This window comes from Zalophus californianus, chromosome 3 (assembly GCF_009762305.2).
Source record: "Zalophus californianus isolate mZalCal1 chromosome 3, mZalCal1.pri.v2, whole genome shotgun sequence".
Classification (NCBI taxonomy): Eukaryota; Metazoa; Chordata; class Mammalia; order Carnivora; family Otariidae; genus Zalophus; species Zalophus californianus.
This window is the reverse complement of record NC_045597.1, coordinates 187,639,954-187,666,774: the sequence shown is the minus strand read 5'-3', so window position 1 is coordinate 187,666,774 and position 26,821 is coordinate 187,639,954. Positions and strand designations below refer to the sequence as shown.

Below are 26,821 nucleotides of genomic sequence, written 5' to 3'. Positions count from 1 at the left end.
GTTCGGGTCAAACCACCGGCTAAGCTGCCAAGACCTGCTGAGGCGCTGGCTGAGAAGAATTTGGGAGGGACAGTGGGGGAGGGGAGGACAGCAGGGACCCCAAGTTCTACTCCGGTGGTGGAGGCAGGAGCTTGTCTCATTAATTTCTCCTTTCAAAGCTCCTCCTTGGGAAGAGAGGCCCACAGGAGCCACAGAGGAGCCGTCCCCCGCAGTGGAGTGCAGAGGCAGATCTGTGCAGTACGAGGGGTGGGCTGGGGCTGCACGAGAGGGCCTGGGTCACCCTGAGCACAGCAGGGCTCTTGAGGCAGGACGGCTCCCATGGGGTGTGAGACTCCCACAATAAGCAAGGCTGGTTCGGACGGGCCACTCTACTGGCCTGGCCTAAGCTTTCTTGGAACCATGCTGCAGGCTGAGCCTCTCTGCCTCTGGCCCTCCTTTCCTTGCCCCCTCCTTCACAGGGGCAGGCTGGGTCTGCAGCCTGTGTCGGCTCCTGTTTTCGCCCTTCATCCCCCTGTACATCTCTCGCATCTAATCCTGTCTGGGAGGCTACTTGTCAGGGGACCTGAGCTCACCTGGCACGTCCTCCATGATGAAAACAAGAGAACAGAAAGGATGCCAATGTGATGCTAAGCTCTGCCCCCTGGGTCTGCTCTGACTGTGCCAAGAGGGTCCTGAGACCAAATCAAGGATGCTCAGCAGGCCAGTCCCCCTGGGCAGGCCAGCATGTTGGGAAGCCCCCAGGTCCAGAAAGCGCTCTGTGCTCAGGGGCTGGGGGAAAGAATCCAGGTTGGGTTGGCAGGGTCCCAGGGCCCTGCCTCAGCCCTGACTGTTGCCAGAAAGGCCAGTGACCTGAGTGATGAGGTGCCCACAGGCTGTGGAGAGCAGAGGACGTGAGGACCAGCACTGCCCTCTCCTCTGGAAGGCTGCAGGGTTGCTGTCCTTCCACAGGGTTTACGAAGGTGGGAAGGCACTTCAGTGGAGGAAAATCAATCCTGCAGAAAAGCTTTCTTAGACACCTCTAGATGTGGGCTATTTGATATGGGTTTCAAGGTGCCAACATGAGTCATCTAGCCAGTCAGGAAAACACAAAAGATTTGGTTTCATTAGTTCAGCAAACTAACCTGTCCCAAGAGTGAGATGGAGGTGGGGGGCTGCCTGTGGCGTCCAGGTAGTCTCCGGACCAGGGTGAGGCACAGCTGCCTGCAGCAGAGGGCACTGCAAAGCTACAGCTTGGGTCTGCCAGGGCCCAGGGTACAAGCCACACAGGCGGGTACAAGGGTGAACACCATGTCCAGTAACTGTTTACTTACACAGCCACATCACACATCACTTCATGCCATTCTCCCCCGAGCCGGAGATGTATGGTCATCTTCATATTCCTAACAGAGAGGCTGCATCCCAGAGAGGACAATGACCAGCCCCGGAGCAGACTGGCCAAACTCAGATTTGTGATGACAGGCCAGGAGCCCATCCTATCACACCAGGCTGTCTGCTCCCCCAGGGGTCCGCAAGGATTGGAAATCCCAGAATTTCCCAGACAGCTTCTAGGGCAGATCTGCCAAGGAGAGGCTAGAACCAGAACCACCCTCCTCCTCAAGATTTAAGTTGCGGAGAGAAAGGCAGGTGGTGGGAAGGCACAGCACGGGCTTTGGAATCAGCTCGCACTGGGGTAAAATCCAGGCTCTGCTCTTGACCATGGTGTGACCTTGGGCAGGTTAACCACTCTCTTTAAAAAAAAAAAAATCTGTAGAATTATGAATATATGATCTGTCTTGAGTGGTTGTGGAGCTAGAAATAACCCAGGCAAGCCCATAGCCCCATGTTGGTGATTTGTGGGCATTCGGGAGCTGGTGGCTCCTATCACTGTTACGCTGCATGGATCAGAAACTTGAGAGGTCACGAACAAAGCGTCTGGCATATTTAATGCTCGTCATAATTGTTACTGTGCCTCACTATCAGGCAAAACGCAGTAGGCAGTTGATGTAAATAACTATAATCACTACTATATTTACAGAGTTAAATCAAATTTTACAGTTTCTTTCTTCTACATGTTAGTTCTTCAGAATTCATAAACTATCCAAGGAGACTGTTTTCCCTGATGTCAGGAGCAATTAATCCTCATCATAATCCTACAAAAAATAAAAAGTAAAGGCTGGAAAGAGATCTGACTCCCAGGAGCCAGGTTCCCTCTCTAAAGTTATGTCCGCCACCCACTCCCTTCCTCAAGTATTGTGTGCCAGGTCCTGGGCTAGGCACCAGGGGCACTGAAGTGAACAAACAAGGCCCTGACCTTCCAAGGGCCTAGCCTAGTGGGGTAGCAGCAGGTGAACCAATGTCTGGACTTCAGCTGAATGCTGAAGAACTGGACAGGTGACGTGCAGGACCACGGAGAAGGGACACCAGCTTCAGCCTTTAGTGACGGTTGTGAGGGGCTGGGATGTCTTCCTGGAAGAAGTTTGTTAGGGGCTGGGATGTCTTCCTGGAAGAAGTTTGTTAGGGGCTGGGATGGTTTCCTGGAAGAAGTAATACTTAGTTAAGAGTGGAAGGACAGATAGGGGCTACCCAGATGGTGGGGAAAGGGCCATGGGAAAAGAGCGGGGTTCTAGAAACAAGGAACAGCCTGGTCACACAGAGACACATCGCACACGAGAGCCTTGAGGTGGTCTGGGGGGGGTGGAATACAGGGGATGCGGCAGCAGATGGGGGCCCGGCCCCTTCCACGAGCCCAGGGCTTCGGAGGGCCGCCTGGGTGCTCATTCAGCTCTGTAGTCTCAGTGCCCAGTACCATACTGGTCCCTAGCAGAAACTCTCAGGACGCTTGATGAATGAGTGAGTACTCAGATTCGCATTTTAAAAAGTTCATCCAGGGGCGCCTGGGTGGCTCAGATGGTTAAGTGTCTGCCCTCAGCTCAGGTCATGATCCCAGAGTCCTGGGATCGAGCCCCGCATCGGGCTCCCTGCTCGGTGGGGAGTCTGCTTCTCCCCCTGCTCATGCTCTCTCTGTATCTCTGTGTCTTGAATGAATAAATAAAAAAATCTTAAAAAAAAAAAAAGTTCATCCAGACTTCTGGTTCTGACAAGATGGTAGACTGAACTGATGTGGACCTCTTTCCCAACACAAACACAGAGAAACGATGGATGAAATATATGAGAAGAACCATTTAAATATAAAACTGAGCATGAGAGAATAATAGGAAAATTCCCAGTTACCTGAAATAAAGAGGAAACTAAGTCAAAGCCAGAATCTTTATCCTGGCAAGTGGAGCTGGGACTATCAAACTCTGATACAGTTACAGGTGCTGGGATTTTAATGCCCACAGGAGGAAGAAGACCTGGCCAGGGAAACGGATCCGAGAGTCAGGAATCCAGGAAGGGCTGTTGGTCTTTAAACAGGTACTGAAAGGCCTTTCTAACAGCCCAGAGGAGAGTCTGTATGTGGTGTGGAGCACAAGTTTCTCTTCTGCAGAAAGGAGATCCCAAGCCCACACTGCATGGGTGGGTATAGAGGCTGAATACACACTACCCGGGTTCTGGGAATCCTGAGCCAAGAGGTTCACACCAAACTAGCCAGGCCTCTGGAACTCCTGGGGTCTTGGCAGAGCAAATGCCAAAGTGATGAACACACACATCCTCAACCCACAGCTCCCACGGTGAAAACAATCCCGACTTAAGATGGTCTCCTGACAAAAAAAGAATGAACCACATGAAGAAGTGAACGACGATGACAGCAAGGCAACGGACCCAACACATGGGAGAGCTGGTACCCTTAAAACCAGAAATAATTGAACACTTTGAAAGATGCTACCCGTGTAATCAAACTAAACGAAACCATAAAAGGAATAGAAATCATAATAAAAACTAGGACACTAAAAACCAAAAACTAAAAATTAACAGGCTGATTTTAAAAAGCTCCAAACAGAACTTCTAAAACTTAAAAATAAAACCCAAACCCTCACATTCGGAAGGAGTATTAAACAGCTGATTATGAACAGCTACAAGATTAGTAAACTCACAGGTGTTCTTGAGGAAGTGCTGGAATACGTCACTGGCAGAAAAGGACATGGAGTAAAAGTAAAGAAAGACAGAATAACATGGCAGGTTTCTAACAGGAGTTCTAGGAAAGACTGGAGAGAATCAGAGACAGCAGAGAAGAATTTCCAAATGGAAGAACGACACTGAGTCCCCAGCAACATAATAAAGATGAACCTACCCTTAGACTGACTGCGGTAAAATTGCAGAATGCCAAAGTCAAAAATCAGGTCTCAAAAGCAAAGAGAGTGAAAAGCCATGCAAAGCTCCCTCAGGCGGCAGAGGGGACAGGCTGGAGGTCAAAGAGCCAGAGGCAGGGAGAAGTGTGCCAAGTAACTCCCCATCCCGGGCAGTGGGAGGAGGGTCATGGGGATGGAGACAAGGGAACATTATGGACAAAGTTCTCCATCCGTGAGGGGTACAACGGTCCACACAGTTGCTCTGAAGTCAGAAGCAGCTACTTTCCTCTTCCTGGTCCCCACAGCCCTCGACTCTCCCCACTGAGAAGCGTGAGTCCCCCAGCGGGGCTGTGGTGAGGTCTGCTCTTTACACAAACTTGAGGCCCTGGAGCAGGTGTAAGTCATCTTTTGTGCCCCAGTGCCTAGCACAACACGTGGTATGGGGCGGGGGCCTACTGAATGCGTCACTGACTTCTCATGAATCACTTATTCGCTCTTTGTGGCCTATTCCTTGCCCTGTGAAGAGATCTCCAAGTCCCAGTTTGAGAAATGACTCTCAGTCAGCCCTGGATTCACTGGATTGCATATTAAAGGTAGTTGCAACAGAAAAAAAGAAGGTCCCTGGTGGAGACTGGTAGCACCTGTCAGTGTCGTGGGGAGAGGCCTCCCAACTCTTAGGTGCAGACGGGACCAGCTTTTGGGAGGCTGAAGGCATAACTTGAGTGGAGAGCTTTACTAATCTAGCTAGAGACACAAGACACAAGACACAAGAGGGCAGCTTCTTTCTTCTAATGACCTTGGAGCTTTAAGAATGTTTACCTGAGAACCGTGCCCTGCAGGCTAGAGGAGGCAGGGTCCAAGCCTGGCCCGATATCAGATACGGACGAGTCCCAGGGCCTGTCCTCCCTGGAGCCCCGGGGGCAAGTATGAGCCCCTTCATGCAGACGGAGAACAGGATGACACGGAGCCAAAAATCGAGGTTATCAGGATGTTTCCAGGGAAGGAAGCTGAGAAGAGAGTCCAGGGAAAATAAAAGCAGAGTGCCTGTTTTTAGGGCCACTCCATTTGAAGGGAAAGACCGCTGGGGAGAACTGTCCCAACAGTCTCAATACTTATTCACAACACTTTCTTCACTGACAGACTGAATTTGGCAGAGCTAAATATTAAAATGACTATGAATTATATTGTGGGAAATACCCAGGTAAAAGTAGCAGTTTCAATAATCAATTGTACCAAACTAATCTTCAGAATCCAAGCTAATTTCTTTCATATGGGGAAACTTCTCGCTCTGGTGCTCTTGCATTCATGTTACTTGGCTGAGGCAAGATAGACTCGTTAGGGCCTGGGGCGAAACAGCCGCATTTCCCGAACACCACTCTTACACCAATACTGGGATTCAGGCCCTCTAGGGGAAATGACCCTAAAAGTGAACAGAGGAACACACACAGGGCAGAGCCCAGGGGAGAGCAGAAAGTCACAGTCAAGTTCATGGGATTCTCCACACTTCACTTCACAATTCACACGTGGGCAGAGGAGGTGGCCTTTAGACAGAGAGCATCCCACACAGCTAAGGGCTGTCGAAGGCATGTGCACCAGCCTCTTCCCTACTCATGGTCCATTAGGTGCAGCCACAGCTCATGGATGCAGCCTTGCAGGCACTGAGAAAACAGAATGGAAGTCATGAGGTAATTTTTCTGTTTGGAAAGGAGAGGCAATCCACACTTACTGTGGGCACTTTATGTGCTAGGCTGTGATGATGTCTTTAACATGTCATTCCAATCCCCAGGACCGTCACTCCCCCAGTTATGGCAGAAGGTCTCATTAGTCCCACTGTTCTTAACAGATGAAGGAACCTGAGGCTCAGAGGTTAAGAAATTTGTCCACAAATTGATAATGAACCCCAAGACTGCCTCTAGCAGGACAAGCAGAGAGGGGTCACTGACATGTTTGATTGCCATAGTTTCCCAGATCGTGGCTCCTATTCAGTTTCCTATACAAATGCTTTCCTTTGCATGTCTCTGGGGGCCAAAGCTTATCCATACTCACAACCCCTAACTTCTCGTGTTACATTGCTTATTCTGACAATATGCTAGGAGTTGGGGATCAGGCCAAGAAACAGAGCTAGGCTATTTTCTCCTCTCCGCTCCAAAGATTACCTAAGTTGTTGTCACTGCACCTCTGAACTGCTAAGATGTGAACCCAAAGGAAGGCAGGCCAGTGTCGCCCTCCCACCGAAGGAGAAGGCTGCCAACCTCTTTCCCAAAGAGCAGGGAGTCGGGCCAGAATTGGAGTCTGTCAACACCCCTGGGCTGCAAGCTCCGTTTCTACCGCCACAGTCTGTGTGCGTGGGGCTGCCATCCACTGCCAGCCAGCAGGCACCGACCCAGGGAGACGGACAGGCAGCTTACGGCTGACATTTCTCTGACTCCTTAGCGATGCGTGCACCTGCCCCCAAGGGACTCACTCAATGGTCCCCACCAGTCCCCGGACCCGAGAAGTCCAGCCCTACTTCTCTGCTGAATTCGGCATCATGAGATGCCGAGATGGTATCTCTGACACAACAGCCTAGAAACCCTGCAACCTCTAGAAACAGTGCCATCCAAGAGGACAAACGATGGTGTTAAGGGCGCTTAGTCAATCTTTCCTAAATGATTACTTCAGTAGAACTGAGGGTACACAACAGCTTACTACGGCATCCTCTAAAGATAAATGACAAACAAGAGTAACGCCTTGAAAGTGATATGAATGGAGATTTTGGTCAGGAAGGCGCCCGGTAACCCATTCCCCCCCGCCCCCCCTCCGCACCAGAGGGAGTTCTTCAGGAAGACCCAAGTTTCTCTTCTGGAATGTCAAAGATAGTTCCACTGGCATGTGCTTATTGGATTCCTTCCAGTGGGTACCATTAAATAGCTTGCATATTTAAACAATTAGTCCTCAAGTCCAGGTTGGGACTGTCCCTGTCACTGACTGGGGTTTCCAAAATAGCGATGCGGGACCACAACTGTCGTTCATCTACTCTCTTCTCAGAGCGAATGTGATCATGGTGACTCTTCCTCACGCGGCTGTGGCCAGTGACCTGCAGCAAGTTCCGTCCATTCCCTAGACTTCAGCTTCTGCAAATACACCCGTGATAACAACGGAGAAGACTCTTCAGGGTGCTATGCGGATGACACAGGACAACAAGGGTAACGTCCCCAGGGGTGTGCGGACGTCCAGCGGGGGCTCACTGGTAGCTGCCATCATCATCACTGTCACTGTCATCAGCAGGCACGCGCTGTGTCACAGACAGAACCACACGGGGGGGCAGTCTGTGGTGAAGGCAAAAGCTGCTGTAACAGCCTGCCAGGTGCCGCCTTCCTAATAATAAGATCACCAACTTGAATCCCTGTAAGTACCCAGAAGTCCCCCAATTATAAAATTCACAAGGTAGACTAATGCAACAAAACCTGTTCACAGAAGGGCAGTCAGACAGGACAGCACAAGACAAAGTCACACACAGTGAACCAAATCAGCAAGTGTGGTATCGGAGACGGGCAGTGGCGGCGGTGGCGGCGCGGGGGCGGAAGGGGGTTCCCCTAGAGGAAACTGGAACTCTGGAAAGGAAGGTTTGCTTCTGAACAGACGCCTAATACCTCCCATACGAGTACTTCAAGTCCTATATTTAGGAGCCAAAGAGATTTTACAGGAGAAACAGTTTTGTGTCAGCTATTTCCCAGTGGAGTCGCCCAAAGTGTGATTCCCTTCCTGACAAGCCTTTGTCAGAGAATCCCGCTGTGAGAGAGCTCACAGGTGCTCCCCCCCGCTGTGGGACAGGGCGAGGGGATGCTCTTTCCCACCGAGTGGCTTACTTGTTGCTGTCGCGGTACTCGTAGATGTGACATCCTTGAGGCAGTCCGGTCTCGTGATCCAGAGTGAAAGCAAGTTTTAGCTGCAGAAAGAGAGAAGAGAGAAAGAATGAAGTCTAGGCAGCATGTACTATTCATTCTGGCCACTGAAATGAGGAAAAAGTCAAGCAAAATACCATTCCCTCCAGCTGACATGTGGCAGAGAGCCCAGGCCTGCCACCTTGGGGAAGAGCCACATCTTACAGGGACTCTGTCATCAGTGGGGATTGTTAGGGGGACTCTACTTACTCATCCAGCATGTGACCAATGATTTATTAGGCATTTGCTTTGTGCCAGACACTGGGCTAGCTAGTGGGGAAAGAACAGCGTAGAGAAGCAGAGAGGATCTTATTGTCTGGTCGAAAAGACAGGTATCAATCCTGTACCCACACAGATGAGTGAATGAATGCATATCAAAACTCCAATTAAAATAGGTTCCCTGAAGCAGGAAAAAGACTCCTGCGTTTCTACAGAAGTAAATAACCTGATCCAGACTGGCAATGAGGGAAGGAGGAGGGGAGGACGGGGAGAGGAGAAGGTTCTCCTTGGCAGAGAGCACAGCATGTACAGAGGCCCTGAGGCAGAAGTCCGGGAACTGAAGGATGGCTGGTAAGCTGGAACCCAGCAGCTACAGGGGACATGGTGGGCAGTGATGCTGGAGAGGGAGGCCGGGGCAAAACACGCAGAGCCTGGCTGGCCACATTAGAATTTTTGACCTTACATATACACAATGGAATATTACGTAGCCATCAAAAGGAATGAGATCTTGCCATTTGCAACGACGTGGATGGAACTGGAGGGTGTTATGCTGAGTGAAATAAGTCAATCAGAGAAAGACATGTATCATATGACCTCAGTGATATGAGGAATTCTTAGTCTCAGGAAACAAACTGAGGGTTGCTGGAGTGGTGGGGGGTGGGAGGGATGGGGTGGCTGGGTGATAGACATTGGGGCGGGTATGTGCTATGGTAAGCGCTGTGAATTGTGCAAGACTGTTGAATCACAGACCTGTACCTCTGAAACAAATAATGCAGTATATGTTAAGAAAAAAAAAAGAAGAAGAAGATAGCAGGAGGGGAAGGATGAAGGGGAGTAAATCGGAGGGGGAGATGAACCATGAGAGACGACGGACTCTGAAAAATAAACTGAGGGTTCTAGAGGGGAGGGAGGTGGGGGGATGGGTTAGCCTGGTGATGGGTATTAAAGAGGGCACATTCTGCGTGGAAAAAAAAAAGAAATTGTTGTGGAATAAAGATAATATTTTTAAAAAGGCAAAAAAAGAAAAAAGAATTTTTGACCTTTACCTTCACAGCAAAGGAAAGCCTTTGCTAAGGAAAGGGTGGATGACATGATCAAAGTTATGTTTTAGCAAGACCCCGCTGGCTACTGGGTAGAGAACAGGCTATAGGGGTGACAGCAAAAGCAGGAGTCATGCAGGAGGCTACCCAGCAGCACAGGTGAGTGGGGCTGGGGGCTGCGGGGGGGGGGGGGGTTGGGAGGGAAGGGTGTGCGGGGTGGTGAGAGGGAGAGAAATGGACACTTTCAAGACCTACCTTAGAAATACCATATGATCTCACTCAGATGTGGAATTTAAGAAACCAAGCAGATGAACAAAGGGGTGAACAAAAGAGAGAGGCAAACCATAAAACAGACCCTTAACTATAGAGAACAGACTGAGCATTGCCAGAGGGGAGGTGGGTGGGGGATGGGCTAAGTGGGTGATGAGACTTAAAGAGGGCGCTTGTAATGAGTACTGCGTGTTACATGTAAGTGATGGATCACAAATTCTACTCCTGAAACTGATATTACACGATCTGTTAACTAGAATTTTATTTTTTAAAAGATTTTTTATATATTTAAGAGAGAGAGAGAGAGAGAGAGAGAGAGAGAGAGAGAGAGAGTGTGTGTGTGTGTGTGTGTGTGTGTGTGTGTGTGTGTGCTGGGGGGGAGGGGCAGAGGGAGAAAAGAGTCCCAAGCGGACTCCACACTGAGCATGGAGCTCGATCTCATGACTCCGAGATCAAGACCTGAGCCGAAAACAAGAGTTGGACACCCAACTGACTGTGCCACCCAGGTGCCCCTAACTAACTAGAATTTTAAATAAAAACTTGAAAAAAAAAAGTAAAGTTTTAGAAGCAGAGTTGACAAGATATGCTGATGTTAGGGAGTGGTGAGATTGGAAAAGAAGAAATCCAAGACGGTTCAAGTTTTTGATCTGAACAATCAGGTAGGTTCCACTGCTGAGCAGGAAGACTGAATCTGGGGGTGGCCAGAAAGCCAAAAGTTTGGACTTGTTAACTTTGAGGCACTCAGTAGCTTTCTCTGATTAGGGATGATCAGGAACAAGAATCTGGTAATGAGGTCTTGGTTTCTTTCTGGATTCCTGAGGGGAGAGCTCAGGTGAATGCAGAATTCCTTCTGTGTCGCCGGGAAGCCAGAACTCAGGGAAGTTGTGCATGTCCTGCTAGAGCTGAGGTGGTTACGGCAGCTTTAACATTTCTAAACCTAGAGCCAATTATTAGATTTACAAATTCACCAGGTTTTTAAACTGCCAGGGAATTTTAACTCAAATTAACTGCACATTAGAAGGATACATTATTGTAACCTTTTTTTTTTTTTTTTTTTTAACTGCAAGGCTGTTAACACAGATCTGCATCATTAGATGCTGGAAGATTTTTCTCTTCCTGAGAGGGAAAAGAGCTCGTAGGAATGGCTTGTCCTCTTACTGACCCAAATGAAAATACAAAAACAGAAACAAGCCCTTCTTCACCATCATGAAGCCAGGAACTTCAAGTCAAAGGCATGTTTTCCCTACAGAACCCTGCTTGGACCTTCCCAGCCCTCTTCAGCAAAACAGAAAATAATTGTTTTAAAAATCTCTTAACTATACCATTTTCTCTTTACCTCTCTCTTTGTGGCTGAGGCCAGGCCTATACTCATTTCAAATACTGCTCTGCTTAGAAATTTTCAAATCTTTGGCTCAGTGATTTATGAATTTATGGCTTAGAAAAATTATCATAAATGTAAGAGGAAAAGTTTTTTTGTGAAACTGTTCACTTCAGTATCGTTGATTGGAAAGACTCTAAAAGACCAGCAATAGCAGAGTGGTTAGGTAAATTATACCACAGTCACATGCAAAATAGCAGCCATTAAACTGTTTATGAAGGATTTTGATTAATCTGGGAAAATATCTGGGTTAGCTGGAAAAAAGCTGGATGCATACCTGATTATAGCCCAGGAAAACTATGTAAAACAGAACAGAACAAAGACCACATAGAAGAAAGACTAGAAGGAACGATGGCAACAGTGTTCCTTTCCTTTCCTTTGCGTTTTCCAAATCTTTATGATAAATACGAGGAGCTACAAGCCACGGTCCTTAGTCATGGAGGAATTAGGGGAAATTTCATTCTTGAGGTCAAGAAACTGTGTAAATACCAATTCAACACTTAGGTGAGTGAGTAGAAGCGGTGATGGGGGTGGGGGGAGGGAATGGGACAGAAGAGCACTCATATTTACTGAATGGAAAACTCATATTTATGGAATGCCTACCAAGTAAAGGCTCTCCTTTACCCTGACCACAACCATTTGAATTAGGTATTATGATTTCCTTTTTACAGGGGAGGAACTTGAGGCTAAGAAAGGTTAAGTAATTTGTCCAAACCACAATTAGAATTTCAGCTAAAACCCATGCTCTTTCCACCTCACCAGAATTACAGGACTCGGTGATGGTGTGGATGTGAAGCCCGCCAGGGAGGGAGGTGTCAAAGATAATGTTTAAGGTGCTCTGCCTTGGGCAGCAGGGCAGATGGTGCTTGCTGCTACTCATTGTGACAAGGAGGAATGGCGGGTTTGGAAGGAGAGCTTGAGTTTACTTTGGGAGTGCTGATTTTAAGGTATCTGAGAGGCATCTTAGTGGAGATGAACAGTAGGCAGCTTGTATAGACCATTCTGAATTTTATAGGCAAGATTGTCATCTGGAGGTGCAAAATTTGGAAGCCTCTGGATGGTAAGTAAGATGGTGACTAAAGCCACTGGTGTGGATGAGAACACCCCCAAGAGAATACGTAGAGTAAAAATGAGGTCTTTGATAGCACAGCTGGATTTCGGAGCAGTGCAATGGAAGTTAAGGGCAACGGAGTTTTGAGTTACGATGTTACAGGAGCCAAGACGAGAACGTATCTCAAGGAGGGAGCAGTCAGCAGCATAAAATCCTTCTAAGAGGTCAGGTAAGAGAGGAACAAGCATTCAAAACAAAGAGCCCATTGGATTTAGCAACAAGGACTCTCAGGAGGGTGGTGGGAGCAGAGACCAGGGTGTGATGGGTGAAAAACGAGTAGAAGGTAAGGAAGTGGGGATCATGAGTAATTTTAGCAAATCAGACGGTGGTGGGGGAGGAGTCAAGATGAATGGATTGGAACGGGACCGGACAGGAGGATGTTGGCTGAAAGGAAAGCGTATCCTAAGACAACAGGCTGTTTAAATGCGGATATAAAAGAAGCACTACAGAGGGCAGACTCGAAGACAAAGGAGAGATGGATGGAGGTAACTAAAGAGTCAAGGTGGCCGAGATGACTGGAGGGACGAGAAACCAACCAACACACAAGTGGATGACCCTTCCTGCACCGGAGCAGTAGGGAAGGCTGGGCAGGGATGCAGATATATCTGTGGATCTGGCGGATGTATGGGGGGGAGAGGGCAAGATGGGGGATGGTGGTGGTTTGGAATGTTCCAGTCTGATTTTTGTTCTTTTCTGAGAATTAGGAGGTCAAATAATCCACAAGGAATGGAGGGTTTGGTGAGGGAAGGAAAGGAGGTTGGAGGAAAGTGATGAAGGCTTGAAATTGTTTCTTTGGAGAACAGGAAAAACCATTGACCAGGGAAGAGCATGAGGGTTGCCAGGGAGCATTAACGGTCCAGCTGAGGCCACAGGAACTGAAGTTACTGTAGCAACCATCTGCCCAGATGTTGATTTTTTTTTTTTTCTAGCAATTTAGACATTGGCATGAAGAGATGTAGGTTGGTCCAAAGCTGAGCATTTGCCAGGAAGGTCTGAGGGAAGAATAATGGAGCAAGGGAGTAGAGATATGATATTGGCAACAGATGGGCGAGGGATTCTAAGGGGGAACAGGCAAGAAATAAAAATGAAAGGGGCTGAGTAGAAGAAAACAGAAAGATCTGGGTGACAGATGTCTTGTTTGGAGCTAATATTTATTGAGCATGTTATCAGTCCTTAATCCTCTATTTAAAGAGCCCCGTGAGGTTGGTTCCTATCCATCTGTTACACAGGAGTTTTAAGTATTTTTAGCCCAAATTAGCAAATCAGTCGCAGAACTAAAGTGTGAGCCACGTTGCTAACCACTGGACAACACTGGCCTCCTGAGTCTCCATGAGGTCAAGGAGAGGAACTGTGAGAGTCACTGTATGAGGGAGGGGGAGGCACTGGAGGCTGTGGTCGGAGAGTCAGTCCTGTCTGACCTTGGAGATGGGGCAGTCAGTCTCAAGATACGAGCAGAAGTCAAGGAATGGGGAGAACTGGAAGGTTGGGGTGAAAAGGTCCTCCATGAGAGGTCCGAAATTCACCCAGGATGGTAATATGATGTTTCCCAGACAAACTAATCCATTAAGTGTGTCACTACGGGGGTTCAGGAGTGTTGGTAGGTAACCGCTATGTTCAAAGTTCAATACACGAATGAAGGAGTCCAGGCAGCCCGTGCAGCAGACCTAGATACATATCCAGCAGTCCTTTTCTCCTTCCCAATGACACCCTACATTTATTCAGCTAGTTACCCTCTCACACAGGCCACGGAATCCAGGGGGAAGCAGATCCAGTTTCCGGGTCCGGGCCTGACAGTTCTAAGGTAACCTCGTACACCTCTCAGTAACTGATCAGGAACCCAAGCCAATCAGCGCCTGGCATTTCCTGGCCCCAGGAACTGGTTCAGGAAAGGACATGTGACCTAACTGAAGCCAGTGAGATATGAGGGGATGTTTGCTGAGTGCTTCTGGGCATGAGGGGCCAGAGCTGCTGCAACAGCTTGCTCTCAGCCCGAGAAGGAAGCCAACTCACAGAAGAAGCAGCCTTTAGAGACCCGCAGAAGAGCAGAGCCAGAGCCTTGGTCAAGCCATACCTGGTCTCTGCCGGCCTTCTAGACCTCTACTGTTCTTCTGTAACTGCACATCATTTCTCTCAAGGACACAGACACATAATAGGTCTACCCACTTCTTGGTGCCACTCTCCACAATGCAGCTGAGTTATCTTCCTAAAACACAAGCCTGATGAAACTTCCTTCTTTAAGTACCTTTGATGGCTTCCTGCTGTCTATTTGCCACAGGTATGAGAATGAGTCAAACAGCCTGGGATCTCTGGGGGTTGGCTGCTCACATGAACAAAAATGGACTGTAATGGAGGGATGGTGAGGGGGGCATGCGCTGAGGAGAGGGTGCCAACCAGGGAGGACCTCAGAGCAGGTGACAGGAGTCTTTTTTTTTTTTTAAGATTTTATTTTATTTATTTGACAGAAAGAGAGAACTCGAGAGAGGGAACACAAGCAGGGGGAGTGGGAGAGGGAGAAGCAGGCTTCCCGCCGAGCAGGCAGCCGGATGCAGGGCTCGATCCTGGGACCCTAAGATCATGACCTGAGCCGAAGGGAGACGCTTAACGGCTGAGCCACCCAGGTGCCCCGACAGGAGTCTTAAGGGAGAAACACAAGCCTGCCTGACAGGGAAGGGTGCCCCCACACCCCCTCTGCTCCTGCTGCAAAATCCCATGCACTTGACCCACACTGCAGAACTCACATGTGAGCTGGGATCATGCCATGTACTTTCATACCTCTGGCCCTTCCTTATGCCGTGATTGCTTCTAGGAGGGCCCTTCCTGTCTACCTCAGCAAGACCCCACACATTCTTTGAGCTTCTCTCTGTGAAAGTCAGTCTTTCAATATTCCGTCCTCTGGTAACTGGAGGCAGGGCCTCTCTCCCCAGTGAGTCCAAGGGCTCAGGGTAGATACCTTCACTGGGTACTCCTGGCACGAAGTGCCCTCAGCACTGTCCACAACAGGTGCTCAGTGCATGTCGCTGACCTGACCTGCCGAGTAGAAAGTTGGAGTGTTTTGTTTACCTATTAACAACTGTCCACTCATCTATTACACAGGCAGAGTCTCCCCCCTGCGGTTTTTTCTGCGCTCCTTGGCACGCTCTGATTCTGACTGGACACATCTGTAGTCACCCAATCTCATCCCTGAGTTTGTTTTGCTTCCTCTCACCCCTGCGCCCCTCAGTAACTGCCACCAGATGAGAAGCGATGGCTCAAGTCCCGTTGGTGCCCAGGTGCTTCCATTTTGCCAGCGCCTGTGAAGATACTCACAGTCAGTCTTTTACTCAAGAATAGTTCCTGACTGTGTCCTACGAGCTTGGCACAGCAAGGAAGCAGCCAGGCCTACCAGCTACATCAGACCGCAGGGACCGACGCATGGAGTCGCTCGGTTTGGAACAACCGTCACTACGACACTTGACGAGGTCCATCTTTCCCTTTTCCAGCGGCAGCTCCACTAGTCAAGCTTTGCCCAGGGAGGACAGTTTCCAACTGCCCCCCATTCCTGGAATCGGGTGAGGAGAGAAGGAAGCCCAAGAGGCAGTAAGGAGGTCACTCCTGTCAGCCTCCACCAGCGTGGGCGACGAGGACCTGGGCTGGGTGGAAGGGGCCGGGGCTGTTGGGCCTGCGAGAGGCCCTTCTTCAGTCCCTTGGGGCTCTGGGGGAGGGGGATGGCCAGGGAGTAGCAGGGCCATGTTTCTCGCAGGTGGCAAGGAAGCCACAAGAGTGACCGGTTCCGGACGGCATGAGCCTCCCCAGGTGGACCTAGGGGGAAGAGGGAGTGCCCCAGGCTAAGCAGCAGAAGGGTCCATGGAGTCACTGAAGGTAACTATTCAAGGAAATGTGACCTTATTTTGTATGCCAATCCAGTGAAGCCGATAGGCCAGACTACATTCATGAGAATAACCAAAAAAGAGTAATGGAACAGGACAGGAAAGGGGGGCTAAAGGTGGTGTGCCAGATGTTCCCCTTGGTCAATGAGCAAATCAGGCCTCAATCGGATCGGGTGTACAGTTCCACACAGCCGTGTTCCTGGAGAACATCACGCAAAGGCCACTTGGCATTAAACCTCATCAGCTGAGGAAGACACCAGCTCAGAGCTTCTGGTGCTTTTGTAGAACACCTGGCCTGACCTTCGGAAGCCAAGAAATACATGAAGACGTTTAGGAGTTGCCTATTTCATCCGTGAGAGCTTCGAAATGACCTCCGGTGGGCAACGGGGTGTCTCTGACCATGGCCCAGACAGCCCTTGCAGGCTGCTTCGTGACCGAGGTGGGGACCTGGGCACCAGGTTCCGAGTCCCTCTCGTGGGGGGTGTCAGGAGGGAGGTGGCTGGTCAGAGCAGAGCCCGGTTCTGTAGCCAGGATCGCTCTAGTTCAAACCAACATGGGTTCTCCAGGAGGCCTGTGAGCCTCCTTCAATCTGCTAGCTATTAGGACCGAGGTTCAAACGCAGGTCAAGGAGCAGCCTGGGAAGCCTGCAGCTGCCGCACGGTCGGCTCTTGCCTTCCCAGTCCACTGGTCTTGCGGGGTGTCCAACTCTTCCTTCAGCCCAAAGTGGCAAATCCCCTCACACTTCCCACATCTCAGGCATGGCCATTGATGACACTTTCAATGCGCAGAAGTTACTTCTACCTGAGCCTTGGTTCTGTAATTGAAAAATCTTATTAGAAGGAAATCTTCACGTTCTCCGAGGTGATCTTTAGTTTTTCTTCTTCAGTTTTTCTTGTTTGGTTTGGATCTCCCAAGCATTATTTCTTTTTTTCCATCTCCTCTTTGCTTTCTTTTATAAGACAAAGATGCTGTGGACTTGGCTTCCTCTTGGTTCACAACGATTCTACGGCAATGTATTAAGTTTCTTTCTCCTAAGTCCACTGAAGTCTTTTTGGACTTGGAGAGAGCTTTTTAAGAAAGAACTTGCTCGTTCAGCAGGATTTTCCTCCCCACCCCAAGCTCTGGTTCTGACCTGGAAAAAATAAGAGTGAGAAAGAGCAAGAGGATCTTGCAGTCCTCCTGACGCTCAACTTCCCAAACCACAAAAAAGAACCTTGCTCCAGTAACGTAATCATGGAGATTTCTGGCACCTTGGTCTTTCAAGAAAAATACATCCATCTGCTGGCACAGGGACCCATCGAACTAAATCCTGTTCAGCATGGAGTTCCCGATTCATTAGTGTTGGAAAGTCTATGGCCAGGCTGGCCGCCCCACTGGATGACGCCTCCCTGCAGGGGCGTCTGTAAACCCCACAGCTGTGTTTTCACTTAAGGCCACTTCTCCTGACTCCACTGCACCTTGTTCCAGAGGCTCGTTCTATTCTCATTAAGGTTAAATATGACAGGACGAGGATTCTTCAATGCTGAGGTTTTACTTGCTCAGAAGAAAAACTGTTGGTCTCTAGAGCTATGGTCGACCCATAGGGAAGGCTGCTCTTGAGCAAGGAACCCATGCCTGCTGCTTCATGCTAAAAGGTTTGCTTCGGTGAACAAGCCTTTCCCAGGAGAGGAAAGCCCTGGCTTCTCCTGCCTGCCTGTCATGCTGCCTCCTCTCCTGGGGCTTATGTCATGGCTCACCAGCAAGGCCGGGGAGTACAGCTCTGCCGGCCACTGCCCCACACCCCCTCTGCCTTTACAATGGGTTGAGACCAGCATCTCCCTTAGCAGAACGGGATTCCCCTGTTCTCCTGGTCGGGGCTTACCTGGTCACGGGGCCACATTTTTGCTCCTTAGATTTCTGAGCAATATGACAACAATGAGACTGCAAAGCATGGTGAGCAAGGGTGCACGTGTCCCGTGCAGCCCATCTGCTCATCCCACTCACAGCTGGAGCATTCTGGATGATTCTCATGGCCCTATCTCTCCCCCAAAGCAGGGCTGCTGCTTTTCTGATATTGAAATCAGAAAATATGATGCCCAGTCGCAGGAATTATGCTCACTCCGACAGATGTCATTTTACTTCTGCCTCCTTTCTGCGGTTCTGGTTTTCCGTCTTTCTTTCTATTGAATTCATTTCACTGTTTATTTCCTTTGTTGTAAGTCTTCTCAAATCCTTTTGGGAAACAGGAGAGGGTACGTATAACTAAAATAAGGGTCGTCAAAATATAAGCCAAACATACACAAAAATATGAGATCCGGGCAGGTTCAAATACAACCTGATTAAACAATGATCATGACGGTAGGCATTCAGTTCATGGAAGAAAGAAAACGGGACATTCTCATACAATCCTCAGAGCCAGTGATCAAGCTGGCTCTCTTCTTGAAAAAACAGGAGAGAACAGAATGATCTTCCAGGGAATTGGCCTCAGTTTCCAGGGACTTGAGGAGTCGGGGAGTTATATAACCCTAAGCTGGCAGCCAGCAGCTCTGGCCTCATCTCTGTTCTCTCCCAGACTCCGGGGTGGTGGTGGGGTTCTACTGGCCTTAACTTTTCCACCTGTAAAATGGAGCTGAGTTCTTCTACGGTCATCCTTGTGGTTTGTTTTATGGATGAATGTGAGATACTTTCTCGGTGCACTGGAATAAAGGACCCGTAATAATCCCTGCTCTATCTGGGAGAAGAGAAGCTCTGAAGATTTCGGAAGGATCAGTGCTCACATCTTTGGATGGTTCAGTGAGAGACAAGTGGCAGCGAAGAATTCTCCTGCCTATGGTTGTCTTAGGTAGGCAAGAGCAACTGTCAAAGTTCATGACTCGATTCCATATTAATTCTGCTTCCTTCCTCCCGGACAAAGCCAAAAGTCTGGACACCATATTCTAGGACAACATTCTAAGGTTGTTTTCTGGTCCTAGGGCAGCCAATGTGCCATTCTCCCTGGCTTTGCCTGCAGCAGAGGGCTTAGCGGCAGGACCTGGCAGAAGAATCATGGCCCACCACCATCTAGTCACAAAACGCCTGTTGACTTGACAACGCTTACTGGATTGTTCAGAACAATCTGGAAGGGACACCTAGGAGGCCCATACCTGCAGGCACCTGAGGTTCCTATTCTTATCCAAGATAATCACTAGTCTCTTAGCCCTTTTATTTATAAACACATCTAATAGATATCATTCTAACTATGGTAAAAACCAAACACCTGGGTGTTGTGAAGTTTGAAGAAAAGTACAGAAAGAAGTTTGCCCCTGAGACGAAATGCAAAGACCAAAACTATGGACAGAGGTCGGTGGAGGGTGCTAGCAAGGGCCAGGATCCAGTCAGAAGGAAAATGGACAGACTTTCTGTTTGCCTTGCTAACTGAAAAGTCAGCTTTGGTAACAGAGAATCCTTGGATAATCTCACATAGTTGAAAATCATTTAAAAAACGACACATGATGTTAAATGTTACAAAGATAAGTTTTCACAAGAATCTTAGGGGAACGTTTTCATTAAGCAAACAGTTGTGTTCCCTCAGCCCTCGTATACTCTTGCTAGGGGCTGTGGGCTGGAGCTTGGCAGGGGTGGGGGGGCATCAGAGGCTCTCACAGTCTGCATGGACCTTAGCGGTCCTCTGCTGCTCTAGCTTTCTGCCCATTAGACTGGACGAGTTCTCTTTCTAGCGCATCTAAGAGTTCATGCTTTTGCTGTGCCCCTCCAGCTTTACTAGATCAGGAAGGAGGTCATTCCACTTGTGAAAAGGTGGACTTACAACCGCACCCCCCCCCCCAAACACACACTGGGCAGGAGGCTGCTGGCCTCCTTCACAGGCTGTCTGGTTTTGAATCCTGACATTCCCCCCCCCCCCCCCATTAGCTGTATTCCCTCACGGAATTACTTGACCTGTTCCTGTCTCGGTTTCCTCCTCTGGAAAATGGGAATAATACCAGTACCAATTTCACAGGCTTTTTGTGAAAATTAAATGAGGAAAACCACCTGAGAACAGCACCCGCCTATGGCAAACAGCCAGTAAATGTTCCTGTCGCCACAAGACCTGGGGTTATTTCTCGGCATGAACAGAGATCAAAATGGAGACGACAGCCCGCTGGGACAAGCTGACTGGAACTGGACGGTTCCAAATGTGATCCCTCTTCAACCTGCGGCATTTCTACAGTTGTAGGGTTCACTTCTCTCCCCTGAGCAGTATCTGGGGAGCCAGTCCTCGGTGTGCGGGACTCCCGCAGGGGCTCAACAGGAGGACGTGATGCTTCGAAGCTTCACGGTGCTCCAGCAGCCCTGGTGCTCTCGGAGGCATGTGGACCCAGGGTCTGCCATCACAGGGCAGCCCTGACGGATCTTCTCCGGTGACCAGGCTCCCCGGGCTGCTCTCCACGGAGACGGCAGGCAGGAGAGACCGTGATGCCCCGCCCTGGCCCTGCCAGGTTGGCAGACAGGCCTCTTGGTGGAGGCGGCCCAGCACTTCTGCACCAGCAACGACTTGTCTGCTAGTCTCTGCTTGAGAGAAGAAGAGGCCGCAACGACCTGCTAGCGCACGGCAGAGGGCTGGCTTCTGACAGTCCGGATACGAGAAAATTGCTTCTACCATGGTCTGATTCTTCTCATTTCTTCTCGAGTTGGAACATGTCTGTGGTTGTATATTTAACTATCATGCCATCCCCACTAGATTGGAAGCTCCAGTAGAGAAATCCCAATTGATGACTCTTTGTGGTCTCCCACAAGCCTTTGTTAACTAAAGGATTTCTAGGCGAGAGGGGGCCCTGCAGTTAGCAGGAGGAATTCAGCTTCCATATGCAACCAGACAGGGTCCAAGAGCTTCGTGTGTGCAGGCACTCCTATTTTGAAGGTGAAGAAAGGGAAGCTCAGGGGTGTTAGGCAACCTGCTTCCCCGAAGTCAGCAAAATATAAATCAGCACGTGGCACCCCCGGAAATGGAACCCAAACCTACCTAACTCCAGAGTGCATTTCGCACTGGGCCATTCCAGCTGTTTCTTCTCTCACCAACAGGGCACTGTGTTGGAGGCCAGAGGCTGCAACATTTGACTTCTCTCCTCTAGATTCTAAAAGATGCAGGGCAGTAAATGATGCTCTGAGTGCCGGTCCTCCAAGGCTCACTGGCAAAGGCATCACCAGAGAACAAGGTGGGGGCCTCCTCTGTTCGGCAGAATTGAAGACAAGAAGCTGGACAGAGAGGCTGAGCAGATGGAGCTGCCCAGTTTCAGGTGGAGAAGCTGGGCTGAAGGAAGAAGATGCCCGGGTGGGCCCTCCAGAGGCAGTGGGCTGCGCGGACACTGGACGTGGCAGGTAAGGCCACTCGAAGGAGAGCAAGCAAGGAAGAGAGAGAGAGACGGGCTGGCTCTGCTTTTCCAGTTCAATGAACCTGTCCTCTGGTTGACAGGCTCAGTCACATAGCTAGCCAGTAACAAGACCAGAAGTAGAGCCAAGGGGTTCTCACACCAGTTGGCTAGTCAAATACTGGATAGCAGGAATAAAGAGAGAAAAACAAGGCAACAACAACAACAAAGTAAGATTAATATAGGGCCTATTGAAAAAATGGGTTGGGGACTCACATAGCCAATTTCTATTATTTAAGTCATGGGCCCCTCTCCATGACTTCCTCTGTAAGATGAAAGCCGCAGAAGAGACACTCTCTTTGGTTCCTTCTGGCCATCCACTTCACAATTCTGTGAGCAAGCACCTGTGGAGCACAGCCCCTGTGTTGCTCGGTACTGTACCAGGCACCCAGAGGCCCAGGGGAAAAAGGACGGTCTCGGCTGGCAGAGATGACTACGTCACACCGGCTCCAATGCTCTCGGAGCTCAGAGAAGGGTCTGGTAGAGCGGCCTGCATGGGGTGGCCGAGGACAGAGGTGAGTCCGGCAGGACAGAGAGGATGTGCAAAACACCACTGAGAAGTTCCAGGTAACGGGAGAACACAGGACCTTTAGCCCTCCTAGGGCAAAGACCACACGGGGCATGTCCATCACTGTACCCCCAGGACCTACCAGTCTTTGGCACAGTAGGTACTCACCAAATAACTGCAGAGGAATAAATGAGCACGACCAGCAAAGAATTAACATGCACTGTTCTGTGAATACGAATGAGACTGGTCTGACTACGAAGTGGAACTTGGGAACGGAAAAAATAATACTGATGATAGTAATAAAAATGGTCAGGATTTACTGAGCTTACTCAGTAAGTCCTGTGCTAAGCACATTACTATGTTCTCTCACGGGGTTCTCTTAACAGCCTCAGGAACAGGCGGGTGCTGTGGCCATTCCTACTTGACAGCTGGGACACGGAGGCGACCGGGCATTGGGCAGCTTGTCCCAGGTCGTACAGCTGCAGCCGTGAGACAGGAGCCCAGGGGCCCTGACTCTCAGTTCAGCACCTTCCCATAAGACATCTGACAACCCGGGCCCTCTTCCCGCCTGGGTCCCCTCCTAGGCCACCGGCAGCTCTCTGGCGCTCACTGCTTTCTGAAGGCAGGTGGCCCCTGGGCTGAGACCTGGCCCTTCCCGGGTGCCATGCCAGTGCGCCACCCAGGGGAATGAAAAACTCATTTTTTGTTTTGAGATCATTACAGACGTACAGAAACTGCAAAGCTAGTACAGAGAGGTCCTATGTCCTCTTCACCCAATTTCCACCAAAGGTTACAGATGACATAACTAGAACACGGTATCAGGCCCGGCAGGTGGACACTGGCGCCTAGTTCCGTGTCATTTGGTCACACTGTGGATCTGCGGAAATGCCACTACAGTCTGGATAGAGAACTGTCCCCTCACCACACCACCTTCCTCTCCCCATCATCTCAAATCCTGGCAACACTGCTCGGTTCTGCAGCTCTGTAATTCTGTCGTCTCGAGGACGTTGTAGAAATGGAATTGGTATTTTAAGATAGCTCTTCATTCAAAGTTATCCTAAGAGTATGACTTGATCCGTTTGTTTGATTTGTAAAAGAACATAAAACAACGACAACCAACAAGAGAAATGAAAGAACGAAGCAGAATAAGGAGAGTTTCTGTTCTCGCTCTGCCGCTTCTAGTATGTGACTTTTGACAAATTACCTACCCCAAATCTCAGTCTCCTTGTCTGTAAAAATGGGTAGAAGATTTAAGGATTAAATGAGGTAACATGTGAAAGCACTTGGCAAGTGGCAGACACTCAATAAATTCTAGCTGTTTGTTATTATTAATAATAAGCCAAGGAAGCCTCTGTGCCTCTTTATAGAAAATCAGGCTCTTAACGGTCACAGACGATTAAGGAAGTGACCACGCCAGCCCTTAAATGACCCCAGGTCATGCTTCCCTTTGCTTCCCAAGACTCCACCGTGGAAACAACTGGGGACTTTTAAAAGGCGCTTCCAACAGGCATCTTCAGGCGCACACCCTCATGAGAACAAGCAGCCACTCCCCATGCCAGATTCACCAGGGGGCCGAGAATTCTGAAAGCAGGACAAATGGCCAAGAGCTCTCTGTTTAGCGCAGAATGCCTCCAGAGGACAGCCGGGGTTTGTGCTGAGGCCCCCGGCAGCACACTGAGCACAGAGAAGGGGATGTTGCCAAAGAGAGGCAGGGGTCAGATGTGTGATTGAATTAGGTGCTGCATGGATACCCCACAAAGCTCAGCATCACTCAAAGGCTGGATGGGAGATGGACGACAATGGCCCACACTACCCACAAGGTCACCCTTACTATGACTAGCTATGGAAGTCTGAAAAAAAAAAATCTCCCCCAAAAATCACATATGCAAAGACTCCATTATACAGTCCAGAGAGCACTTGACTTTGAGCCTTTGAGGAGCTGGGAACCCAGCACAAATGGCTGGCTATATCTTAAGCAATATGCCCAAGGCCCATTGAAAATGGACAAAAACGGGTATTCAGGATCCTTCATGATTTACTGAAAGTGGCATTGTCTGTGCCTTTACATGGCACCAGCAGGGGTGGGATGAGGGGCGCTCCTCCTGATGGCGGGGTCACCCCATGTGTCTCCTGTTCCCTTGGACTTTTCAACTCCCCTGGCCTGCATTCACTCACTCACTTTTTCTCCTTTGAAGTTAAAGAATACTGCCCCATCTATCACTGACATGTTGGGTTTCAAAGGGACTGGGAGTGAATTCACTTTTTTTTTTTTTTTAAACAAATGAGAAGGGCTCAGCTGGAGAGAGAGGAGGTAAGGAGGGAGGGAGGGACAACAAGAGCTACTGATGGTGCTGCTTTTTTCCTGCTCTATGCTGAGGGGAAGCCCTCGTGTGGCATCTAGGCTCTGGGTGGGGGGACAGAAGCTTTCGGTGGTGTGCCGCACCTCAATGCCCGTATGTGCTCCTCAATGGCCGTATGTGCTCACCCAGCCTCGCTCACCAGACGTCATACTGTGTTTCCAGGCCCGCTTACTGTACTTTGGAAGGCACACATGTTTCTGTTGCTTCCGTGAACACTTACTTACCTTGAACAGGGGAAGTAAAGGCACACCAGACTTGCTTGGCTGGCTGCTCTGTGGGCATCTTGAACTGGATGGTCCAAATCACTCAAGCTCAGGGAGTCCCCGACTGATGCCCGCTCTTCCTCCCAGCGTGGTGGGGGTTCTCCTGGGTGGCATCCCGACTGCCTGGCTGCTCAGTCAGAAACCCAGAGGTATCTAGATGCACCCTCTCCCTTTTTGGGGTCTGATTCCACCTCCTCAGTATCCTCCTCATCTGTGCCCTCTGTCAGCTGTGTGACCCCAGGTTAGGGCCCCAGAGGGTCTCATGTGGATTCCTGCCGCAGCCATCTAACGGGCTTGATTGAGGTTCACCTTGGCCCCTTCCAATTCATTCTCTACAGAACTGCCAGAGAGATCCTTCTAAAAAGGAAGTCCCATCCCATCATTCCCATACGTGAAATGCTTCAACGATACTATGATGAATTCAAGAAAGCACTCATATTTCAGAGCAGAGGAAAAAAGGTCCTCCAAGATTGGCCCTTGTCATATCTCCAATAGTATCTCCCACTGCCACCGTGAGCCCTTCCTATGACCAGCCATGCCAATGGTCTGCACCTCCCAGAACGTATCAAACCCCTGCACTGCCCTGCCTGGAACATCCTTGAAGAAGCCATCCCCAACCGACTCTCAACTGCTCTCTTTTACTAGAACAGGAATCTTCTCCCAGATTCTATAACCCAGTATGAAGCACAATCTGAACCACGGCTTTCTCAGAGACAGGGCCATGGCTTACCTGTCTTGTGGTGACTGATACAAAGTTGATAATCGATGCTGTTTTCTGAATACTTTTGCTGCAGTGTGTTTTCCCATGGATGAAAGATGGCAGGCCTCTACTTAGCTTGGCCGAGGTTGGTCATTTCACAGATTTCTATCAAATGTTAGCTGCACATCCTTCCCAGGCAAGCAATCCTTGGCCTCTCACCCATATCAGGCTTTCTTCCCACCAAATTACATTCCAGCTGTTCTAAGGAAAACCCAATTCCAATGGCAGTCATAACTAGCAAGCTGCCTTGTTGACTGTAATTTTTAAAAGCCTCTTGGTTATGAGATTAAAGCATGATTATGTGACTCATTGCCATGGGTGTTTGCATGTAATCGACAAAGTCCTGTGCTTGGCACCATTTGCCAACCCGACTTTGTGCAGCAGTCAGAAGGATTTATCTAGAAAGTTTAGAGGTTTTTCTCTTATCATCTGCGCCCTCCTTTAAGAAGATACAATCTTCCATTTTTTGCCACATCTTAAGCCAGAGAAGCCTCATATCTGTTTAAAAGCCGCTCCTGAGGCAGCTTCTGATGCCCACACCTCCCTTCCGGATGGTTCCTGGTGGGCACTGTGCCTGGCAAGGCCCTCAGGATGACTCCATCCCAACTGTACTCAGTTACATGTCTGTCTCAGTTATTGGAACTATGTTCAAAAAAACTGGGCCCACGAAATAAGTGTTTTAAAAAGAAAGAAGAACCGAAATGTGAATCCTAAAACTATAAAATTTCCAGAAAAAAAACAGGGAAAAACTTTCATGACCTTGGGTTAGTTAGACATTTCTTAGGACACCAAAAGCAAAATCTGTGACAGAAAAATTCGATACACTGGACTTCATCAACATTTACAGCTTCTGCTCTTCACAAAGAGAGTGAAGAAATAAGAAGAGAATGCAAAGAGAAGCCAAAGACTTGGATAAAATATTTGTAAATCACCTATCTGATAGAGGATTTATATCCAGAATATAAGAAGAACTCTCAAAACTTAGTAATAGGAAACTAAACCACTCAATTAAAAAATGGGTAAAAGATATGAACAGGCACTTGATTAAAAAAGACATGCAGACAGCAAATATGCACATGAAAACATGTTTAACATCATTAGTAGGGAAATGCAAGTTAAAACCACCAATGAAATACTTCTACCACACCTATTAACATGGCTAAAAAACAAAACAAAACAAAACAATTTGACAAAAACCTGACGATACCTAGTGCTGGTAAGCATGTAAAGAAAATTAAAACTCTTATACATTGTTGGTGAGTAGTATAGCCCCGCCTAGAAAACAGTTTGGCAGTTTTGGTTTTTTTTTTTTTTTTTTTTTTGAGAGGGAGGGAGGTGGGGAGGGAGAGAGAAAAGATTAAGCAGGTCCCATGCCCAGCGCAGAGCCTGATCATGACCTGAGCCGAAATCAAGAGTTGGATGCTCAACTGACTGAGCCACCCAGGCACCTCTTGTTTGGTCCGTTTTAAATAAAGTTAGACACTTGCCATATGATCTAGCAATTCCCCCTTCTAGGTATTTACCCAGTGAA

General features: G+C 49.0%; 1 protein-coding gene across 7 annotated transcripts in view; it reads right to left on the bottom strand.

Annotated features, from left to right (window-relative positions):
• DIS3L2 (DIS3 like 3'-5' exoribonuclease 2) overlaps positions 1-26,821 on the bottom strand; it is a 437,114-nt gene that overhangs the window by 38,042 nt on the left and 372,251 nt on the right. For all 7 annotated transcript variants that reach the window (XR_003519033.2, XM_027588750.2, XM_027588754.2 and 4 more), the window contains one exon: positions 8,057-8,136. Coding sequence is in view for 6 of the 7 variants with exons in the window: in XM_027588750.2 (XP_027444551.1) it covers positions 8,057-8,136 (80 nt within the window). In the remaining variant the exon portion in view is untranslated. The remainder of the gene's footprint in view (positions 1-8,056; positions 8,137-26,821) is intronic.